Source organism: Nerophis ophidion, linkage group LG04, assembly GCF_033978795.1.
Source record: "Nerophis ophidion isolate RoL-2023_Sa linkage group LG04, RoL_Noph_v1.0, whole genome shotgun sequence".
NCBI classification, from domain to species: Eukaryota; Metazoa; Chordata; class Actinopteri; order Syngnathiformes; family Syngnathidae; genus Nerophis; species Nerophis ophidion.
The window spans coordinates 4,717,496-4,736,947 of NC_084614.1; the positions used below are offsets into that span (position 1 = coordinate 4,717,496).

A 19,452-nucleotide genomic window follows, 5' to 3' on the forward strand; every position below is an offset into this window, starting at 1 on the left:
TTAAACACTGTATTTTACACAACCTAATTAGACTGATTTTTTTTATTTTTTTTTACACACTGAATTTTAACAAGCTAAATTATTAACTTTGCCCACATTGTTTTATTAAATTAAATTGTAAGCATAATTTGATGAACAAATTCCGTGAGCAAAATGTGTGTTTAAAAATTCCAAGTGTAAAAATTCTTTGTGTAAAAAAAAAAAAAGTATAAATTTTTAGGGAAAAATCTGTGTAAAGAAAATCTCTGTAAAAAAATTAGTGTGTAAAAATTTACAGTAATTACACAGATTTTTTTTTTTGCACACTTGACTTTAAAAACGCTATTTTAACAAACTTAATTACACAGAAATGTATTTTCACAGATTTTTTTTAAACACCGTATTTTACACAACCTATTTAGACTGATTTTTTTTTTTACACACTGAATTTTAACAAGCTAAATTATTAAGTATGCCCACATTGTTTTATTAAATTAAATTGTAAGCATAATTTGATGAACAAATTCAGTGAGCAAAATGTGTGTTTAAAAATTTCGAGTGTAAAAATTCTTTGTGTAAAAAAAATTAAAAAAAAAATTTGTAAAATTAAAAAAAAAAAATCTGTATAAAGAAAATCTGTGTAAAAAAATTGTGTAAAAATTTGCAGTAATTACACAGATTTTTTTTGCACACTTGACTTTAAAAATGCTATTTTAACAAACTTAATTACACAGAAATGTATTTTACACTGATTTTTTTTAAACACTGTATTTTACACAACCTAATTAGACTGATTTTTTTTTTTACACACTGAATTTTGACATGCTAAATTATTAACTTTGCCCGCATTGTTTTATTACATTAAATTGTAAGCATAATTTGATGAACAAATTCAGTGAGCAAAATGTGTGTTTAAAAATTCCAAGTGTAAAAATTATTTGTGTGAAAAAAAAAAAAGGTCTAAATTTTTTAAAAAACAATCTGTATAAAGAAAATCTGTGGAAAAAAAAATAGTGTAAAAATTCACAGTAATTACACAGATTTTTTTTTTGCACTCTTGACTTTAAAAATGCTATTTTGACAAACTTAATTACACAAAAATTTATTTTACACTGATTTTTTTAAACACCGTATTTTACACAACCTAATTAGACTTTTTTTTTTACACACTGAATTTTAACAAGCTAAATTATTAAATTTTCCCACATTGTTTTATTAAATTAAATTGTAAGCATATTTTGATGGACAAATTCAGTGAGCAAAATGTGTGTGTAAAAATTCTGTGTGAAAAATAAAAATAAAATTTGTGAAATTTTTTTTTTAAATCAGGGCAAAGAAAATCTTTGTAAAAAAATGAGTGTGTAAAAATTCACAGCAATTACACAGATTTTTTTTTTGCACACTTGACTTTAAAAATGCTATTTTAACAAACTTAATTACACAGAAATGTATTTTACACTGATTTTTTTAAACACCGTATTTTACACAAACTGATTTTTTTTTTTTTGCACTGAATTTTAACAAGCTAAATTATTAATTTTTCCCACATTGTTTTATTAAATTAAATTGTAAGCATAATTTGATGAACAAATTCAGTGTAAAAATTCTTTGTGTAAAAAAAAAAAAAAAAGTGTAAATTTTTTTTTTTAAATCTGTATAAAGAAAATTTGTGTAAAAAAATTTGTGTGTAAAAATTCACAGCAATTACACAGATTTTTTTTTGCACACTTGACTTTAAAAACGCTATTTTAGCAAACTTAATTACACAGAAATGTATTTTACACTGATTTTTTTAAACACCGTATTTTACACAAACTGATTTTTTTTTTTTTACACACTGAATTTTAACAAGCTAAATTATTAATTTTGCCCACATAGTTTTATTAAATTAAATTGTAAGCATAATTTGATGAACAAATTCAGTGAGCGAAATGTGTGTTTAAAAATTCCAAGTGTAAAAATTCTTTGTGTAAAAAAAAAAAAAAAAGTGTAAATTTTTGGGGAAAAACCTGTGTAAAGAAAATCTGTGTAAAAAAATTAGTGTGTAAAAATTCACAGTAATTACACAGATTTTTTTTTTTTGCACACTTGACTTTAAAAACGCTATTTTAACAAACTTAATTACACAGAAATGTATTTTACACTGATTTTTTTAAACACTGTATTTTACACAACCTAATTAGACTGATTTTTTTAATTTTTTTTTACACACTGAATTTTAACAAGCTAAATTATTAACTTTGCCCACATTGTTTTATTAAATTAAATTGTAAGCATAATTTGATGAACAAATTCCGTGAGCAAAATGTGTGTTTAAAAATTCCAAGTGTAAAAATTCTTTGTGTAAAAAAAAAAAAGTATACATTTTTAGGGAAAAATCTGTGTAAAGAAAATCTGTGTAAAAAAATTAGTGTGTAAAACTTTACAGTAATTACACAGATTTTTTTTTTTTGCACACTTGACTTTAAAAACGCTATTTTAACAAACTTGATTACACAGAAATGTATTTTACACTGATTTTTTTAAACACTGTATTTTACACAACCTAATTAGACTGATTTTTTTTATTTTTTTTTACACACTGAATTTTAACAAGCTAAATTATTAACTTTGCCCACATTGTTTTATTAAATTAAATTGTAAGCATAATTTGATGAACAAATTCCGTGAGCAAAATGTGTGTTTAAAAATTCCAAGTGTAAAAATTCTTTGTGTAAAAAAAAAAAAAGTATAAATTTTTAGGGAAAAATCTGTGTAAAGAAAATCTCTGTAAAAAAATTAGTGTGTAAAAATTTACAGTAATTACACAGATTTTTTTTTTTGCACACTTGACTTTAAAAACGCTATTTTAACAAACTTAATTACACAGAAATGTATTTTCACAGATTTTTTTTAAACACCGTATTTTACACAACCTATTTAGACTGATTTTTTTTTTTACACACTGAATTTTAACAAGCTAAATTATTAAGTATGCCCACATTGTTTTATTAAATTAAATTGTAAGCATAATTTGATGAACAAATTCAGTGAGCAAAATGTGTGTTTAAAAATTTCGAGTGTAAAAATTCTTTGTGTAAAAAAAATTTAAAAAAAAATTTGTAAAATTAAAAAAAAAAAATCTGTATAAAGAAAATCTGTGTAAAAAAATTGTGTAAAAATTTGCAGTAATTACACAGATTTTTTTTGCACACTTGACTTTAAAAATGCTATTTTAACAAACTTAATTACACAGAAATGTATTTTACACTGATTTTTTTTAAACACTGTATTTTACACAACCTAATTAGACTGATTTTTTTTTTTACACACTGAATTTTGACATGCTAAATTATTAACTTTGCCCGCATTGTTTTATTACATTAAATTGTAAGCATAATTTGATGAACAAATTCAGTGAGCAAAATGTGTGTTTAAAAATTCCAAGTGTAAAAATTATTTGTGTGAAAAAAAAAAAAGGTCTAAATTTTTTAAAAAACAATCTGTATAAAGAAAATCTGTGGAAAAAAAAATAGTGTAAAAATTCACAGTAATTACACAGATTTTTTTTTTGCACTCTTGACTTTAAAAATGCTATTTTGACAAACTTAATTACACAAAAATTTATTTTACACTGATTTTTTTAAACACCGTATTTTACACAACCTAATTAGACTTTTTTTTTTACACACTGAATTTTAACAAGCTAAATTATTAAATTTTCCCACATTGTTTTATTAAATTAAATTGTAAGCATATTTTGATGGACAAATTCAGTGAGCAAAATGTGTGTGTAAAAATTCTGTGTGAAAAATAAAAATAAAATTTGTGAAATTTTTTTTTTAAATCAGGGCAAAGAAAATCTTTGTAAAAAAATGAGTGTGTAAAAATTCACAGCAATTACACAGATTTTTTTTTTGCACACTTGACTTTAAAAATGCTATTTTAACAAACTTAATTACACAGAAATGTATTTTACACTGATTTTTTTAAACACCGTATTTTACACAAACTGATTTTTTTTTTTTTGCACTGAATTTTAACAAGCTAAATTATTAATTTTTCCCACATTGTTTTATTCAATGAAATTGTCAGCATAATTTGATGAAAGCATCAATTCAGTGACTAAACCATTTTTCAAGAAAATTGTAAGGAATATTTAATTATTTTTTTGTAGTTTAAGCGCAGAATCTTCTTGTATTTTAAGGATTAAGTAGTTCATAAATGAGTTCATTGCAGGTCGGTGTACATTCAAAGCATCTTTTCTAGACTTTTAGGAGACACTTACCTCTCCGGATGATAAAAACCTCCTTTTGGTTCCTAAAAAGGACTTCCAAGCATTTCAAATCCAAACGCCCCAATCCCAGTTCTTCCACCCTGGACTCCCGGAGTAAACATCTGAAGCTCCTCGATGAGACTTGACTTTTTTCCACCCTCTCCTCTCGTCAGCTCGTATCGTGTTACTCCGGCCTTCCCGCCATTAGGGGCCCAGGAGAGGAAAGTGGAGCTGGGATATTGATCGCGTAAGAGGAGACGCTCCCACGTGTCCTCCAGGAGATAATGGAGCTTTTAGCATCAGCATTCTGCCCTTCATGCTCCTGCAACTATCACATAAATATACCACACACACACACACAAGGGCCCATAAACAATATATAAATGCTACAAGTTAGCTATGCTAGCAGGAAGTGCTGGCCGTTTAGTCGGAAACTTCTGTTACCGACTTGAAAATAACAGCTGATTATTTATGCAATTTATGACCGCTAAAGTATCTCCTAATAATCCCAAAAAGTGGATAAATACAAACTAACAATGTCAACAACATGCGTATCCAAATGTTTAAACTGACCTTTTCATCTTAGCTTTGAAGAAGGTTAGCGAGGCTACCAGGAAGTTAGCTAGACTAACAGGAAGTTAGCGAGGATACCAGGAAATTGGCTAGACTAACAGGAAGTTAGCGAGGCTACCAGGAAGTTAGGTAGACTAACAGGAAGTTAGCTAGACTAACAGGAAGTTAGCGAGGCTACCAGGAAGTTAACTAGACTAACAGGAAGTTAGCAAGGCTACCAGAAAATTAGCTAGACTAACAGGAAGTTAGCGAGACTACCAGGAAGTTAGCGAGGCTACCAGGAAGTTAGCAAGGCTACCAGGAAGTTAGCGAGGCTACCAGGAAGTTAGCGAGGCTACCATGAAGTTAGTCAGTCTAACTGGAAGTTAGCGAGGCTACCAGGAAAATAGTTAGGCTAAAAGGAATTTGGTGAGGCTTTCAAGAAGTTAGCGAGGCTACCACAAAGTTATTGAACCAGGAAGTTAGCTAGACTACCAGGAAATTAGCAAGACTACCAGGAAGTTAGTGAGAGACTACCAAGAAGTTAGCAAGGCTACCAGGAAGTTAGTCAGTCTAACCGGAAGTTAGCAAGGCTACCAGGAAGTTAGCTAAACTAACAGGAAGTTAGCAAGGCTACCAGGAAATTAGCTAGACTACCAAGAAGTTAGCAAGGCTACCAGGAAGTTAGTCAGTCTAACCGGAAGTTAGCGAGGCTACCAGGAAAATAGCTAGGCTAAAAGGAATTTGGCAAGGCTTTCAAGAAGTTAGCGAGGCTACCACAAAGTTATTGAGGCTACCAGGAAATTAGCGAGGCTACTAGGAAGTTAGCAAGGCTACCAGGAAGTTAGTCAGGCTAACAGGAAGTTAACCAGTTTACTAGGAAGTTAATGAGAGTCTGCCAGGAAATTAGCTGAACTAACAGGAAGTTAGCGAGACTACTAGGAAGTTAGCAAGGCTACCAGGAAGTTAAAGAGAGTCTGCCAGGAAGTTAGCAAGGCTACCAGAAAATTAGCTAGGCTAAAAGGAATTTGGCGAGGCTTTCAATAAGTTAGCGAGGCTACCACAAAGTTATTGAGGCTACTAGGAAATTAGTCAGGCCAACAGGAAGTTTGCCAGTCTACTAGGAAGTTAGTGAGAGTCTGCCTGGAAATTAGCTAGACTAACAGGAAGTTAGTGAAGAGAACCGGACAAATAGCAAGACTACCGAAAAATTAACGAGGCAACTATGCAGTTAGCGAGGCTACCAGGCTGTTAGCGAGGCTAACAGGAAGTTGTTCAGGCTAACAAGAAGTTAGCCAGTCTACTAGGAAGTTAGCCAGGATTCCAAGAAGGCTACCAGGAAGTTAATGAAGTTACCACAAAGTTAGCGAGAGGCTACCAGGAAGTTAGTATGGCTACCAGGAAGTTAGCAAGGCTACCAGGAAGTTAGTGAGGAGAACCGGACGAATAGCAAGGCTACCTGGAAATTAGCGAGGCTACCAGGAAGTTAGTCAGGTTAACCGGAAGTTAGCAAGGCTACCAGGAAACTAGCTAGGCTGCCAGGAATTTAGCAAGGCTACCAGGAAATTAGCGAGGCTACCAGGAAGTTAGTCAGGCTAACCGGAAGTTAGCAAGGCTACCAGGAAATTAAGTAGGCTACCGGGAAGTTAGCAAGGCTACCAGGAAGTTAGTCAGGCTAACAGGAAGTTATCTAGTCTACTAGGAAGTTAGTGAGGCTTCCACAAAGTTAGTGAGGCTACCAGGAAGCTAGCTAGACTATAAGGATGTTTGTCAGGCTGACAGGAAGTTAGCCAATTTACTAGGAAGTTACTGAAGCTAATAGGAAGTTTGCGAGAGGCTACCAGGAAGTTAGCTAGATTAACAGGAAGTTAGTGAGAGGCTACCAGGAAGTTAGTGGAGCTACCAGGAAATTAGCTAGGCTAACAGGAATTTAGCAAGGTTTCAAATAAGTTAGCGAAGCTACCACAAAGTTAGCAAAGCTAACAGGAAGTTAGCGAGGCTACCAGGAAGTTAGCGAGGCTACTTGGAAGTTAGTCAGGCTAACAGGAACTTAGCCAGTCTACTAAGAAGTTAGTGAAGCTAACAGGAAGCTAGCTAGACTACCAGGATGTTAATAAGGCTAACAGTAAGTTAGCCAGTCTACTAGGAAGTTAGTGAGGCTATCAGGAAGTTAGCAAGGCTACCAGGAAGTCAGCGAGAGGCTACCAGGAAGTTAGCTAGGCTTACAAAAAGTTAGCGAGGCTATCAGGAAGTTAGCAAGGCTACCAGGAAGTTAGTAAGGCGAAACGGACAAATAGCAAGACTACCGGGAATTTAGCGAGGCTTCCAGTAAGTTACCTAAGCTACCAGGATGTTAGCTAGGCAGTTGTTTTTGGTATGTTGAATATTTAATTTTAGGCATTTTCTCGTTGTTTTCTATGGTTTTGCTTCAGTTTTGTTTGGCCATTGCTGCTCCTTGGCCAATATTGTCCACAAATATAAACAAAACAACAATAGATGTAGACAGTGAACCATAGTCCACAAATATAAACAAAGCAACCATAGTCCACAAACATAAACAAAACAACAACAGATATGGACAGTGGACCATAGTCCACAAATATAAACAAAACAACAATAGATGTAGACAGTGAACCATAGTCCACAAATACAAACAAAGCAACCATAGTCCACAAATATAAACAAAACAACAATAGATGTAGCCAGTGGACCATAGTCCACAAATATAAACAAAACAACAATAGATGTAGACAGTGAACCATAGTCCACAAATACAAACAAAGCAACCATAGTCCACAAATATAAACAAAACAACAATAGATGTAGCCAGTGGACCATAGTCCACAAATATAAACAAAACAACAATAGATGTAGACAGTGAACCATAGTCCACAAATATAAACAAAACAACAATAGATGTAGCCAGTGGACCATAGTCCACAAATATAAACAAAACAACAATAGATGTAGACAGTGAACCATAGTCCACAAATACAAACAAAGCAACCATAGTCCACAAATATAAACAAAACAACAATAGATGTAGCCAGTGGACCATAGTCCACAAATATAAACAAAACAACAATAGATGTAGACAGTGAACCATAGTCCACAAATATAAACAAAACAACAATAGATGTAGCCAGTGGACCATAGTCCACAAATATAAACAAAACAACAATAGATGTAGACAGTGAACCATAGTCCACAAATATAAACAAAACAACAATAGATGTAGACAGTGAACCATAGTCTACAAATATAAACAAAACAACCATAGTCCACAAACATAAACAAAACAACAACAGATATGGACAGTGAACCATAGTCCACAAATATAAACAAAACAACAATAGATGTAGACAGTGAACCATAGTCCACAAATATAAACAAAACAACAATAGATGTAGACAGTGAACCATAGTCTACAAATATAAACAAAACAACAATAGATGTAGACAGTGAACCATAGTCCACAAATATAAACAAAACAACAATAGATGTAGACAGTGAACCATAGTCCACAAATATAAACAAAACAACAACAGATATGGACAGTGAACCATAGTCCACAAATATAAACAAAACAACAATAGATGTAGACAGTGAACCATAGTCTACAAATATAAACAAAACAACAATAGATGTAGACAGTGAACCATAGTCCACAAATATAAACAAAACAACAACAGATATGGACAGTGAACCATAGTCCACAAATATAAACAAAACAACAACAGATATGGACAGTGAACCATAGTCCACAAATATAAACAAAACAACAACAGATATGGACAGTGAACCATAGTCCACAAATATAAACAAAACAACAATAGATGTAGAAAATGAACCGTAGTCCACAAATACAAACAAAACAACCATAGTCCACAAATATAAACAAAACAACAATAGATGTAGACAGTGATGTGACATAAAAACTGCAAATGAAAATAAAAGTTGTCTGTTGTCTTTCAGGAATGGCAGAATTCCATCCAGAAAAATGCTGGCTTGGCTTTCATCGAGCTGATCAACGAGGGAAGGTAAAGTCTTGAAGAGTTTAAGTTGTCATTATTTAAAAAATGGCTACCAGGAAGTTAGTCAGACTCACGGGAAGTTCACCATGCTACCACAAAGTTAGCTATGCTACCAGGCAGTTAGCAAGGCTAGCAGAAAGTTAGTGAAACTCACAGGAAGTTAGTCAGCCCACCAGGAAGTTAGCAAGGCTACCAGGAAGTTAGTGAGGCTCACAGGAAGTTAGTCATGCTACCAAGAAGTTAGCAAGGCTACCAGGAAGTTAGCCAGTCTACCAGGAAGTTAGTGAGTCTACCAGGAAGTTAGTGAGGAAAACCAGAAAATAGCAAGGCAACCAGGAATTTAGCTAGCCTACCAGAAAGTTAGTGATGCTAACCGTAAGTTAGCAAGGCTACCGATAAGTTAGCTAGGCTAAGCTACCTGGAAGTTAGTGAGGCTGCCACAAAGTTAGAGAGGCTACCAGGAACTAATCAGGCTAACAGTAAGTTAGCCAGTCTACCAGGAAGCTAGTGAAGATGACCGGAAGTTAACGAGGCTACCGGGAAATTAGCTAGACTATCAGGAAGTTAGTGAGGCTACCAGGAAGCTAGCTAGACTACCAGGAAGATAGTCAGGCTAACAGGAAGTCAGTGAGGATAACCAAAAGTTAGCTACTTTACCGGGAAATTAGCTAGACTACCAGGAAGATAGCGAGGCTATCAAGAAGTTAGTGAGGCTAACTTCTTGATAGCCTACTTCGAAATTAGCTAGATTATCAGGAAGTTAGCGAGAGGCTACCAGGATTTTAACGAGGCTACCAGGACTTTAACGAGGCTACCAGGAAATTAGCTAGACTACCAGGGAGTTAGCAAGAGGCTATCATTAAGTTAGTAAGAGGCTGCCAGGAAGTTAGCGAGAGGCTACCCGGACGTTAGTGAGGCTAACAGGAAGTTAGTGAGGCTACCAGAAAGTTAGTAAGAGGCTACCCGGAAGTTAGCGAGGCTTGGAGGAAATTAGTGAGGCTAACAGGAAGTTAGTGAGGCTAACAGGAAGTTAGCGAGAGGCTACCAGGAAGTTAGCGAGGCTAACAGAAAGTTAGCGAGAGGCTACCAGTAAGTTAAGTGTTAACCTTGCTAACTTCCTGTTAGCCTTGCTGTTTGCCTGGTAGCATTGGTAACTTCCTGGTAGCCTTGCTAACTTCCTGTTAGCCACTTCTAAATGATGACAACATAGAAATGATGAGTAAAGTTTACACCTCATGAACATATTCTATGACCGCATGATGATGAGTGTCTCAGTGAAAAGTGTGGATGTTTGTGTGCGTGACCAGAGGGAGAGGTATAAGTGTTGATGTTTGTGTGCGTGACCAGAAGGAGAGATATAAGTGTTGATGTTGTGTTTGTGTGCGTGACCAGAAGGAGAAGTATAAGTGTTCATGTTGTGTTTATGTGCGTGACCAGAAGGAGAGGTATAAGTGTTGATGTTGTGTTTGTATGCGTGACCAGAAGGAGAGGTATAAGTGTTGATGTTGTGTTTGTGTGCGTGACCAGAAGGAAAGGTATAAGTGTTCATGTTGTGTTTGTGTACGTGACCAGAAGGAGAGGTATAAGTGTTGATGTTGTGTTTATGTGCGTGACCAGAAGGAGAGGTATAAGTGTTGATGTTTGTGTACGTGACCAGAAGGAGAGGTATAAGTGTTGATGTTTGTGTGCGTGACCAGAAGGAGAGGTATAAGTGCTCATGTTGTGTTTATGTGCGTGACCAGAAGGAGAGGTATAAGTGTTGATGTTTGTGTGCGTGACCAGAAGGAGAGGTATAAAAAGTGTTCATGTTGTGTTTGTGTGCGTGACAAGAAGGAGAGGTATAAGTGTTGATGTTTGTGTGTGTGACCAGAAGGAGAGGTATAAGTGTTCATGTTGTGTTTGTGTGCATTACCAGAAGGAGAGGAATAAGTGTTCATGTTGTTTGTGTACGTGACCAGAAGGAGAGGTATAAGTGTTGTTGTTGTGTTTGTGTGCGTGACCAGAAGGAGAGGTATAAGTGTTGATGTTTGTTTGCATGACCAGAAGGAGAGGTAAAAGTGTTGTTTGTGTGCGTGACCAGAAGGAGAGGTATAAGTGTTGATGTTCGTGTGCGTGACGAGAAGGAGAGGTATAAGTGTTGATGTTGTGTTTGTGTGCGTGACCAGAAGGAGAGGTATAAGTGTTGATGTTGTGTTTGTGTGTGTGACCAGAAGGAGAGGTATAAGTGTTGATGTTGTGTTTATGTGCGTGACCAGAAGGAGAGGTATAAGTGTTGATGTTTGTGTACGTGACCAGAAGGAGAGGTATAAGTGTTGATGTTTGTGTGCGTGACCAGAAGGAGAGGTATAAGTGCTCATGTTGTGTTTATGTGCGTGACCAGAAGGAGAGGTATAAGTGTTGATGTTTGTGTGCGTGACCAGAAGGAGAGGTATAAAAAGTGTTCATGTTGTGTTTGTGTGCGTGACAAGAAGGAGAGGTATAAGTGTTGATGTTTGTGTGTGTGACCAGAAGGAGAGGTATAAGTGTTCATGTTGTGTTTGTGTGCATTACCAGAAGGAGAGGAATAAGTGTTCATGTTGTTTGTGTACGTGACCAGAAGGAGAGGTATAAGTGTTGTTGTTGTGTTTGTGTGCGTGACCAGAAGGAGAGGTATAAGTATTGATGTTGTGTTTGTGTGCGTGACCAGAAGGAGAGGTATAAGTGTTGATGTTTGTGTGCGTGACCAGAAGGAGAGGTATAAGTGTTGATGTTTGTGTGCGTGACCAGAAGGAGAGGTATAAGTGTTGATGTTGTGTTTATGTGCGGGACCAGAAGGAGAGGTATAAGTGTTGATGTTGTGTTTAAGGAGAGGTATAAGTGTTGATGTTGCGTTCAAGGAGAGGTATAAGTGTTGATGTTGTGTTTATGTGCGGGACCAGAAGGAGAGGTATAAGTGTTGATGTTGTGTTTATGTGCGGGACCAGGAGGAGCGGTATAAGTGTTGATGTTGTGTTTAAGGAGAGGTATAAGTGTTGATGTTGTGTTTATGTGCGGGACCAGAAGGAGAGGTATAAGTGTTGATGTTGTGTTTAAGGAGAGGTATAAGTGTTGATGTTGTGTTTATGTGCGGGACCAGAAGGAGAGGTATAAGTGTTGATGTTGTGTTTAAGGAGAGGTATAAGTGTTGATGTTGCGTTCAAGGAGAGGTATAAGTGTTGATGTTGTGTTTATGTGCGGGACCAGAAGGAGAGGTATAAGTGTTGATGTTGTGTTTATGTGCGGGACCAGGAGGAGCGGTATAAGTGTTGATGTTGTGTTTAAGGAGAGGTATAAGTGTTGATGTTGTGTTTATGTGCGGGACCAGAAGGAGAGGTATAAGTGTTGATGTTGTGTTTAAGGAGAGGTATAAGTGTTGATGTTGTGTTTATGTGCGGGACCAGAAGGAGAGGTATAAGTGTTGATGTTGTGTTTAAGGAGAGGTATAAGTGTTGATGTTGCGTTCAAGGAGAGGTATAAGTGTTGATGTTGTGTTTATGTGCGGGACCAGAAGGAGAGGTATAAGTGTTGATGTTGTGTTTATGTGCGGGACCAGGAGGAGCGGTATAAGTGTTGATGTTGTGTTTAAGGAGAGGTATAAGTGTTGATGTTGTGTTTATGTGCGGGACCAGAAGGAGAGGTATAAGTGTTGATGTTGTGTTTAAGGAGAGGTATAAGTGTTGATGTTGTGTTTAAGGAGAGGTATAAGTGTTGATGTTGTGTTTAAGGAGAGGTATAAGTGTTGATGTTGTGTTTAAGGAGAGGTATAAGTGTTGATGTTGTTTGTGTGCGTGACCAGAAGGAGAGGTATAAGTGTTGATGTTGTGTTTAAGGAGAGGTATAAGTGTTGATGTTGTGTTTAAGGAGAGGTATAAGTGTTGATGTTGTGTTTAAGGAGAGGTATAAGTGTTGATGTTGTGTTTAAGGAGAGGTATAAGTGTTGATGTTGTTTGTGTGCGTGACCAGAAGGAGAGGTATAAGTGTTGATGTTGTGTTTAAGGAGAGGTATAAGTGTTGATGTTGTGTTTAAGGAGAGGTATAAGTGTTGATGTTGTGTTTGTGCTCAGACTTCTGTGCCACGCCATGAAGGATCACATCGTGCGTGTGGCCAACGAGGCTGAGTTCATCCTCAACCGACAGCGAGCCGAAGACGTGCACAAACACGCCGAGTTTGAGGTGGGCAAACACTAATAATAATGATAATAATAATAAATAATAATAATAATAATAATAAATAATAATAATAATCATCATCTCTTCCTGGCGCCCTGCTAGTCCAACTGTGCACAGTACGCCGCCGACCGGCGCGAGGAGGAGAAGATGTGCGACCACCTGATCAGCGCCGCCAAGCACCGAGATCACGTGACCGCCAACCAGCTGAAGCAGAAGATCCTCAACATCCTGACCAATAAGCACGGAGCCTGGGGGACCATGTCTCAGAGGTCACTTCCTGTCATGTGACGCCACATGTCATGATAAACAACACACTTCTATACTGTATATAATAATCATACACTTAAATGATGTGTACAATAGTAATAATACAGCCCAATGTATACATTATGTATATAATAATAATAATAATACAGGTCAGTATGTAAAAATACAGTTAAATGATGTATATAGTAATAATAATGCAGTTAAATGATGTATATAGTAATAATAATACAGTTCAATATATAATGATACAGTTAAATGATGTATATATTAATAATAATACAGTTCAATATATAATACAGTTAAATGATGTATATAATAATAATACAGGTCAATATATAATAATACAGTTAAATTATTTATATAATATTAATAATATGGGTTAATATATATTAATACAGTTAAATGCTGTATATAGTAATAGTAATACAGTTAAATGATGTATATAATAATAATAATACAGGTCAATATATAATTGTATAGTAAAATGCTGTATTTAATAATAATAATAATACAGTTCAATATTTAATAATACAGTTAAATGATGTATATAATAATGATAACACAGTTAAATGAGGTATATAATAATACAGGTCAATATATATTTATACAGTTAAATGATGTATATAATAATAATACAGTTCAATATATAATACAGTTAAATGATGTATATAATAATAATACAGGTCAATATATAATAATACCGTTAAATGCTGTATATAATAATAATACAGTTCAATATATAATACAGTTAAATGATGTATATAATAATAATACAGGTCAATATATAATAATACCGTTAAATGCTGTATATAATAATAATAATAATAATATACTTCAATATATAATAACACAGTTTAATGATGTATATAATGATAATACAGTTCAATATATAGTAATACAGTTAAATGATGTATATAATAATAATACAGTTCAATATATAATAACAGTTAAATGATGTATATAATAATAATAATAATACAGTTCAATATATAATAACACAGTTAAATTATGTATATAATAATAATAATACATTTAAATATATAATAATACAGTTAAATGATGTATATAATAATAATACTACAGTTAAATATATAATAATACAGTTAAATGATGTATATAATAATAATAATACACTTAAATGTATAATACAGTTAGATGCAGTTTATATCGATAATAAAAAAGCGAGATGGAGCCGATGACTTGACACTTGTTGGCTCCTCCCCTTTCCTCTCCTCAGCCAATTGCACGACTTCTGGCGTCTGGACTACTGGGAGGACGACTTGAGGAGGAGGCGGAGATTCGTGAGAAACGCTTTTGGCTCCACCCACGCCGACGTGTCACTCAAAGCTATTGAGGACTACGGTCAGTCACCTTTTACTACACTGTTGTACTATACTGTTGTACATTGTACTATACTGTTATTTGTACATTGTACTAGGACATTGTGCTACATTAAACTGCAGACGCTCATTCATTAAAAATGTGCTACAATAGGCACCGAGGAAGAAGGGGAGGAGCCTAAGTCCAAAAAGAGCTTCCGCAGCCAATCAGTGGTGGCGCAGAACCCGGAGGCGGAGTTGATGCTGGAGGGCGACGATGACACGGTCAGCCTTCTGCAGGAGAAAGAGATTGACAACCTTGCAGGTAAGATGAAGGCCACAACAACAACAACAACAACAACGACGACACATGCGCCCCCTGGTGACTAAACACCAAACTGTTCTTCACTCCTAGTTCCTTTCCGCCCACGTCTCTTTACGTCCAGAGGCAAGTTGGTGCTTTCAACTGTTAGCACTAACAGCCGACCAGATGACGGCCATGATGGAGCTATGCTAACGCTAATGCTAATGCTAATGCCAATCAAAACGCGATCAATTCATTAATCAACTTGGAGTTTCAGTCAAGAGAAATACAAGAAAACAACATTTATCCATCGTTTATTATTCAAATTTGATGAATACTAAAATTTTTATCCTAGCTTCTAGGAAGGCTACTAGGAAGTGAGGTTAACAGGAAGTTAGCCAGTCTACCAGAAGGATAGCTAGACTACCAGGAAGTTGGTGAGGCTAAAAAGAAGTTAGCCAGTGTAACAGGAAGTTAGCCAGTCCACCAGAAGGATAGCTAGGCTACCAGGAAGTGGGTGAGAATAACAGGAAGTTAGCCAGTCTAACAGGAAGTTAACTAGTCTACCAGAAAGATAGCTAGACCACCAGGAAGTTGGCGAGGCTAACAGGAAGTTAGCCAGTCTACCAGAAGGATAGCTAGGCTACCAGGAAGTTGGTGAGGCTAACAAGAAGTTAGCCAGTCTAACAGGAAGTTAGCCAGTCTACAAGAAGGATAGCTAGACTACCAGGAAGTTGGTGAGGCTAACAAGAAGTTAGCCAGTGTAACAGGAAGTTAGCCAGTCTAACAGGAAGTTAGCCAGTCCACCAGAAGGATAGCTAGGCTACCAGGAAGTGGGTGTGAATAACAGGAAGTTAGCAGGTCCAACAGGAAGTTAACTAGTCTACCAGAAGGATAGCTAGACCACCAGGAAGTTGGTGAGGCTAACAGGAAGTAAGGCAGGCTACCAGAAGGATAGCTAGACTACCAGGAAGTTGGTGAGGCTAACAAGAAGTTAGCCAGTGTAAGAGGAAGTTAGCCAGTCTAACAGGAAGTTAGCCAGTCCACCAGAAGGATAGCTAGGCTACCAGGAAGTGGGTGAGAATAAAAGGAAGTTAGCCAGTCTAACAGGAAGTTAACTAGTCTACCAGAAGGATAGCTAGACCACCAGGAAGTTGGTGAGGCTAACAGGAAGTAAGGCAGGCAACCAGAAGGATCGCTAGACTACCAGGAAGTTGGTGAGGCTAACAAGAAGTTGGCCAGTGTAACAGGAAGTTAGCCAGTCTAACAGGAAGTTAGCCAGTCCACCAGAAGGATAGCTGGGCTACCAGGAAGTGGGTGAGAATAAAAGGAAGTTAGCCAGTCTAACAGGAAGTTAACTAGTCTACCAGAAGGATAGCTAGACCACCAGGAAGTTGGTGAGGCTAACAGGAAGTAAGGCAGGCTACCAAAAGGATAGCTAGACTACCAGGAAGTCGGTGAGGCTAACAGGAAGTAAGGCAGGCTACCAGAAGGATAGCTACACTACCAGGAAGTTGGTGAGGCTAACAAGAAGTTAGCCAGTGTAACAGGAAGTTAGCCAGTCTAACAGGAAGTTAGCCAGTCCACCAGAAGGATAGCTAGGCTACCAGGAAGTGGGTGAGAATAACAAGAAGTTAGCCAGTCTAACAGGAAGTTAACTAGTCTACCAGAAGGATAGCTACACTACCAGGAAGTTGGTGAGGCTAACAAGAAGTTAGCCAGTGTAACAGGAAGTTAGCCAGTCCAACAGGAAGTTAGCCAGTCCACCAGAAGGATAGCTAGGCTACCAGGAAGTGGGTGAGAATAACAGGAAGTTAGCCAGTGTAACAAGAAGTTAACTAGTCTACCAGAAGGATAGCTAGACTACCAGGAAGTTGGTGAGGCTTACAGGAAGTAAGGCAGGCTACCAGAAGGATAGCTAGACTACCAGGAAGTAAGGCAGGCTACCAGAAGGATAGCTAGACTACCAGGAAGTTGGTGAGGCTAACAGGAAGTTAGCCAATCTAACAAGAAGTTAGCTAATCCAAGAGGAAGTTAGCCAGTCTAACAAGAAATTATCTAGTCTAACAGGAAGTTAGCCAGGCCACCAGAAGAATAGTCAGGCTACCAGGAAGTTAGCTAGTCCAACAGGAAGTGAGACAGTCTAACAGGAAGTGTTCCAGTCTATTTGGAAGTTAGTGAGCCGACCAAGAAGATAGCCAGTCTACCAGGCAGACAGCTAGGCTACCAGGAAGTTGGTGAAGCTACCTAGAAGCTAGCAAGTCCAACAGGAAGTTAGCCAATCTACCAGAAGTATAGATAGACGACCAGGAAGTTGGCAAGGCTAACAGGAAGTTATCCAGTCTACTAAAAGGATAGCCAGTCTACCAAGTAGTTAGCCTGTCCAACAGGAAGTTAGCCAGTCCAACAGGAAGTTAGCCAGTCCAACAGGAAGTTGTTGAAGCTAACAGGAAGTTAACCAGTCTAACAGGAAGTTAGCCCGTCTTAACAGGAAGTCAGCCAGTCTACCAGAAGGATAGCGAGACTACCAGTTAGGTAGCCAGTCCAGCAGGAAGTGAGCCAGTCCAACAGGAAGTTAGCCAGTCTACCAAAAAGATAGCTAAACTACCAGGACGTAGGTGAGGCTAACAAGAAGTTAGCCAGTCTAACAGGAAGTTAGCCAGGCTACCAGAACGTTACCTAAGATACCAGGAAGTTAGTGAGGCTAACAGTAAGTTATTTTGAAATAAATATGTATTGTTTGAATTCAGGGACTTTAGCGAGGCTACCAGGAAATTAGCTAGGCTACCATGAAGTTAGCAAGAGGCAACCGGGAAGTTAGCAAGGCTATCAGGAAGTTTGTGAGGCTATCAGGAAGTTTGTGAGGCTAACAGGAAGTTAGTGAGACTACCAGGAAGTTAGTTAGGCTAACAGGAAGTAAGCGAGGATACCAGGAAGCTAGCTAGACTACCAGGAAGTTAGTGAGGCTAACAGGAAGCTAACGAGGCTATCAGGAAGCTAGTGAGGCTACCAGGAAGTTAATGAGGCTAACAGGAAGTTGGTGAGGCTAACAGGAAGTTAGTGAGGTCAACGGGAAGTTATTTAGAGTATTAGGAAGTTACCTAAGCTACCAGGAAGTTAGTGAGGCTAACAAGAAGGTATTTTGAAATAAATATGTATTGTTTGAATTCCGGGAGTTTAGCGAGGCTACCAGGAAATTAGCTAGACTACCAGGAAGTTAGCGAGAAGCAACCAGGAAGTTAGCAAGGCTATCAGGAAGTTAGTGAGGCTAACAGGAAGTTAGCCAGTCTACCAGAAAGATAGCTAAACTACCAGGACGTTGGTGAGGCTAACAAGACGTTAGCCAGTCTAACAGGAAGTTAGCCAGGCTACCAGAAAGTTACCTAAGATACCAGGAAGTTAGTGAGGCTAACAGTAAGTTATTTTGAAATAAATATGTATTGTTTGAATTCCGGGACTTTAGCGAGGCTACCAGGAAATTAGCTAGACTACAAGGAAGTTAGCGAGAAGCAACCAGGAAGTTAGCAAGGCTATCAGGAAGTTAGTGAGGCTAACAGGAAGTTAATGAGGCTAACGGGAAGTAAGTGAGGCTACCAGGAAGCTAGCTAGACCACCAGGAAGTTAGTGAGGCTAACAGGAAGCTAATGAGGCTACCAGGAAGCTAGTGAGGCTACCAGGAAGTTAATGAGGCTAACAGGAAGTAGGTTAGGCTAACAGGACGTTAGTGAGGTCAATGGGAAGTTAGTGAGACTATTAGGAAGTTACCTAACCTACCAAGAAGTTAGTGAGGCTAACAGGAAGTTATTTTGAAATAAATATGTATTGTTTGAATTCCGAGACTTTAGCGAGGCTACCAGGAAATTAGCTAGACTACCAGGAAGTTAGTGGGAGGCAACCAGGAAGTTAGCAAGGCTATCAGGAAGTTAGTGAGGCTAACTGGAAGCTAATGAGGCTACCAGGAAGTTAGTGAGGCTACCAGGAAGTTTGTGAGGCTAACAGCAAGTTGGTGAGGCTAACAGGAAGTTGGTGAGGCTAACAGAAAGTTAGTGAGGTCAACGGGAAGTTATTTAGACTATAAGGAAGTTACCTAAGCTACCAGGAAGTTAGTGAGGCTAAAAGGAAGTTATTTTGAAATAAATATGTATTGTTTGAATTCCGGGACTTTAGCGAGGCTACCAGGAAATTAGCTAGACTACCAGGAAGTTAGCGAGAAGCAACCAGGAAGTTAGCAAGGCTATCAGGAAGTTAGTGAGGCTAACAGGAAGTTAGTGAGGCTAACAGGAAGTAAGTGAGGCTACCAGGAAGCTAGCTAGACTACCAGGTAGTTAGTGAGGCTAACAGGAAGCTAACAGGCTACCAGGAAGTTAATGAGGCTAACAGGAAGTTAGTGAGGTCAATGGGAGGTTAGTGAGACTATTAGGAAGTTACCTAACCTACCAAGAAGTTAGTGAGGCTAACAGGAAGTTATTTTGAAATATATATGTATTGTTTGAATTCCGGGACTTTAGCGAGGCTACAAGGAAATTAGCTAGACTACCAGGAAGTTAGCGAGAG

The 19,452-nt window shown here is 37.2% G+C and overlaps 1 protein-coding gene across 2 annotated transcripts in view; it reads left to right on the forward strand.

The window, feature by feature from the left end:
* LOC133550770 (neurobeachin-like) overlaps positions 1–19,452 on the forward strand; it is an 84,726-nt gene that overhangs the window by 14,886 nt on the left and 50,388 nt on the right. For both annotated transcript variants that reach the window (XM_061896791.1, XM_061896792.1), the window contains exons 6-10: positions 8,762–8,826; positions 12,903–13,011; positions 13,111–13,277; positions 14,513–14,637; positions 14,770–14,919. In XM_061896791.1, coding sequence (XP_061752775.1) covers positions 8,762–8,826; positions 12,903–13,011; positions 13,111–13,277; positions 14,513–14,637; positions 14,770–14,919 — 616 coding nt within the window. The remainder of the gene's footprint in view (positions 1–8,761; positions 8,827–12,902; positions 13,012–13,110; positions 13,278–14,512; positions 14,638–14,769; positions 14,920–19,452) is intronic.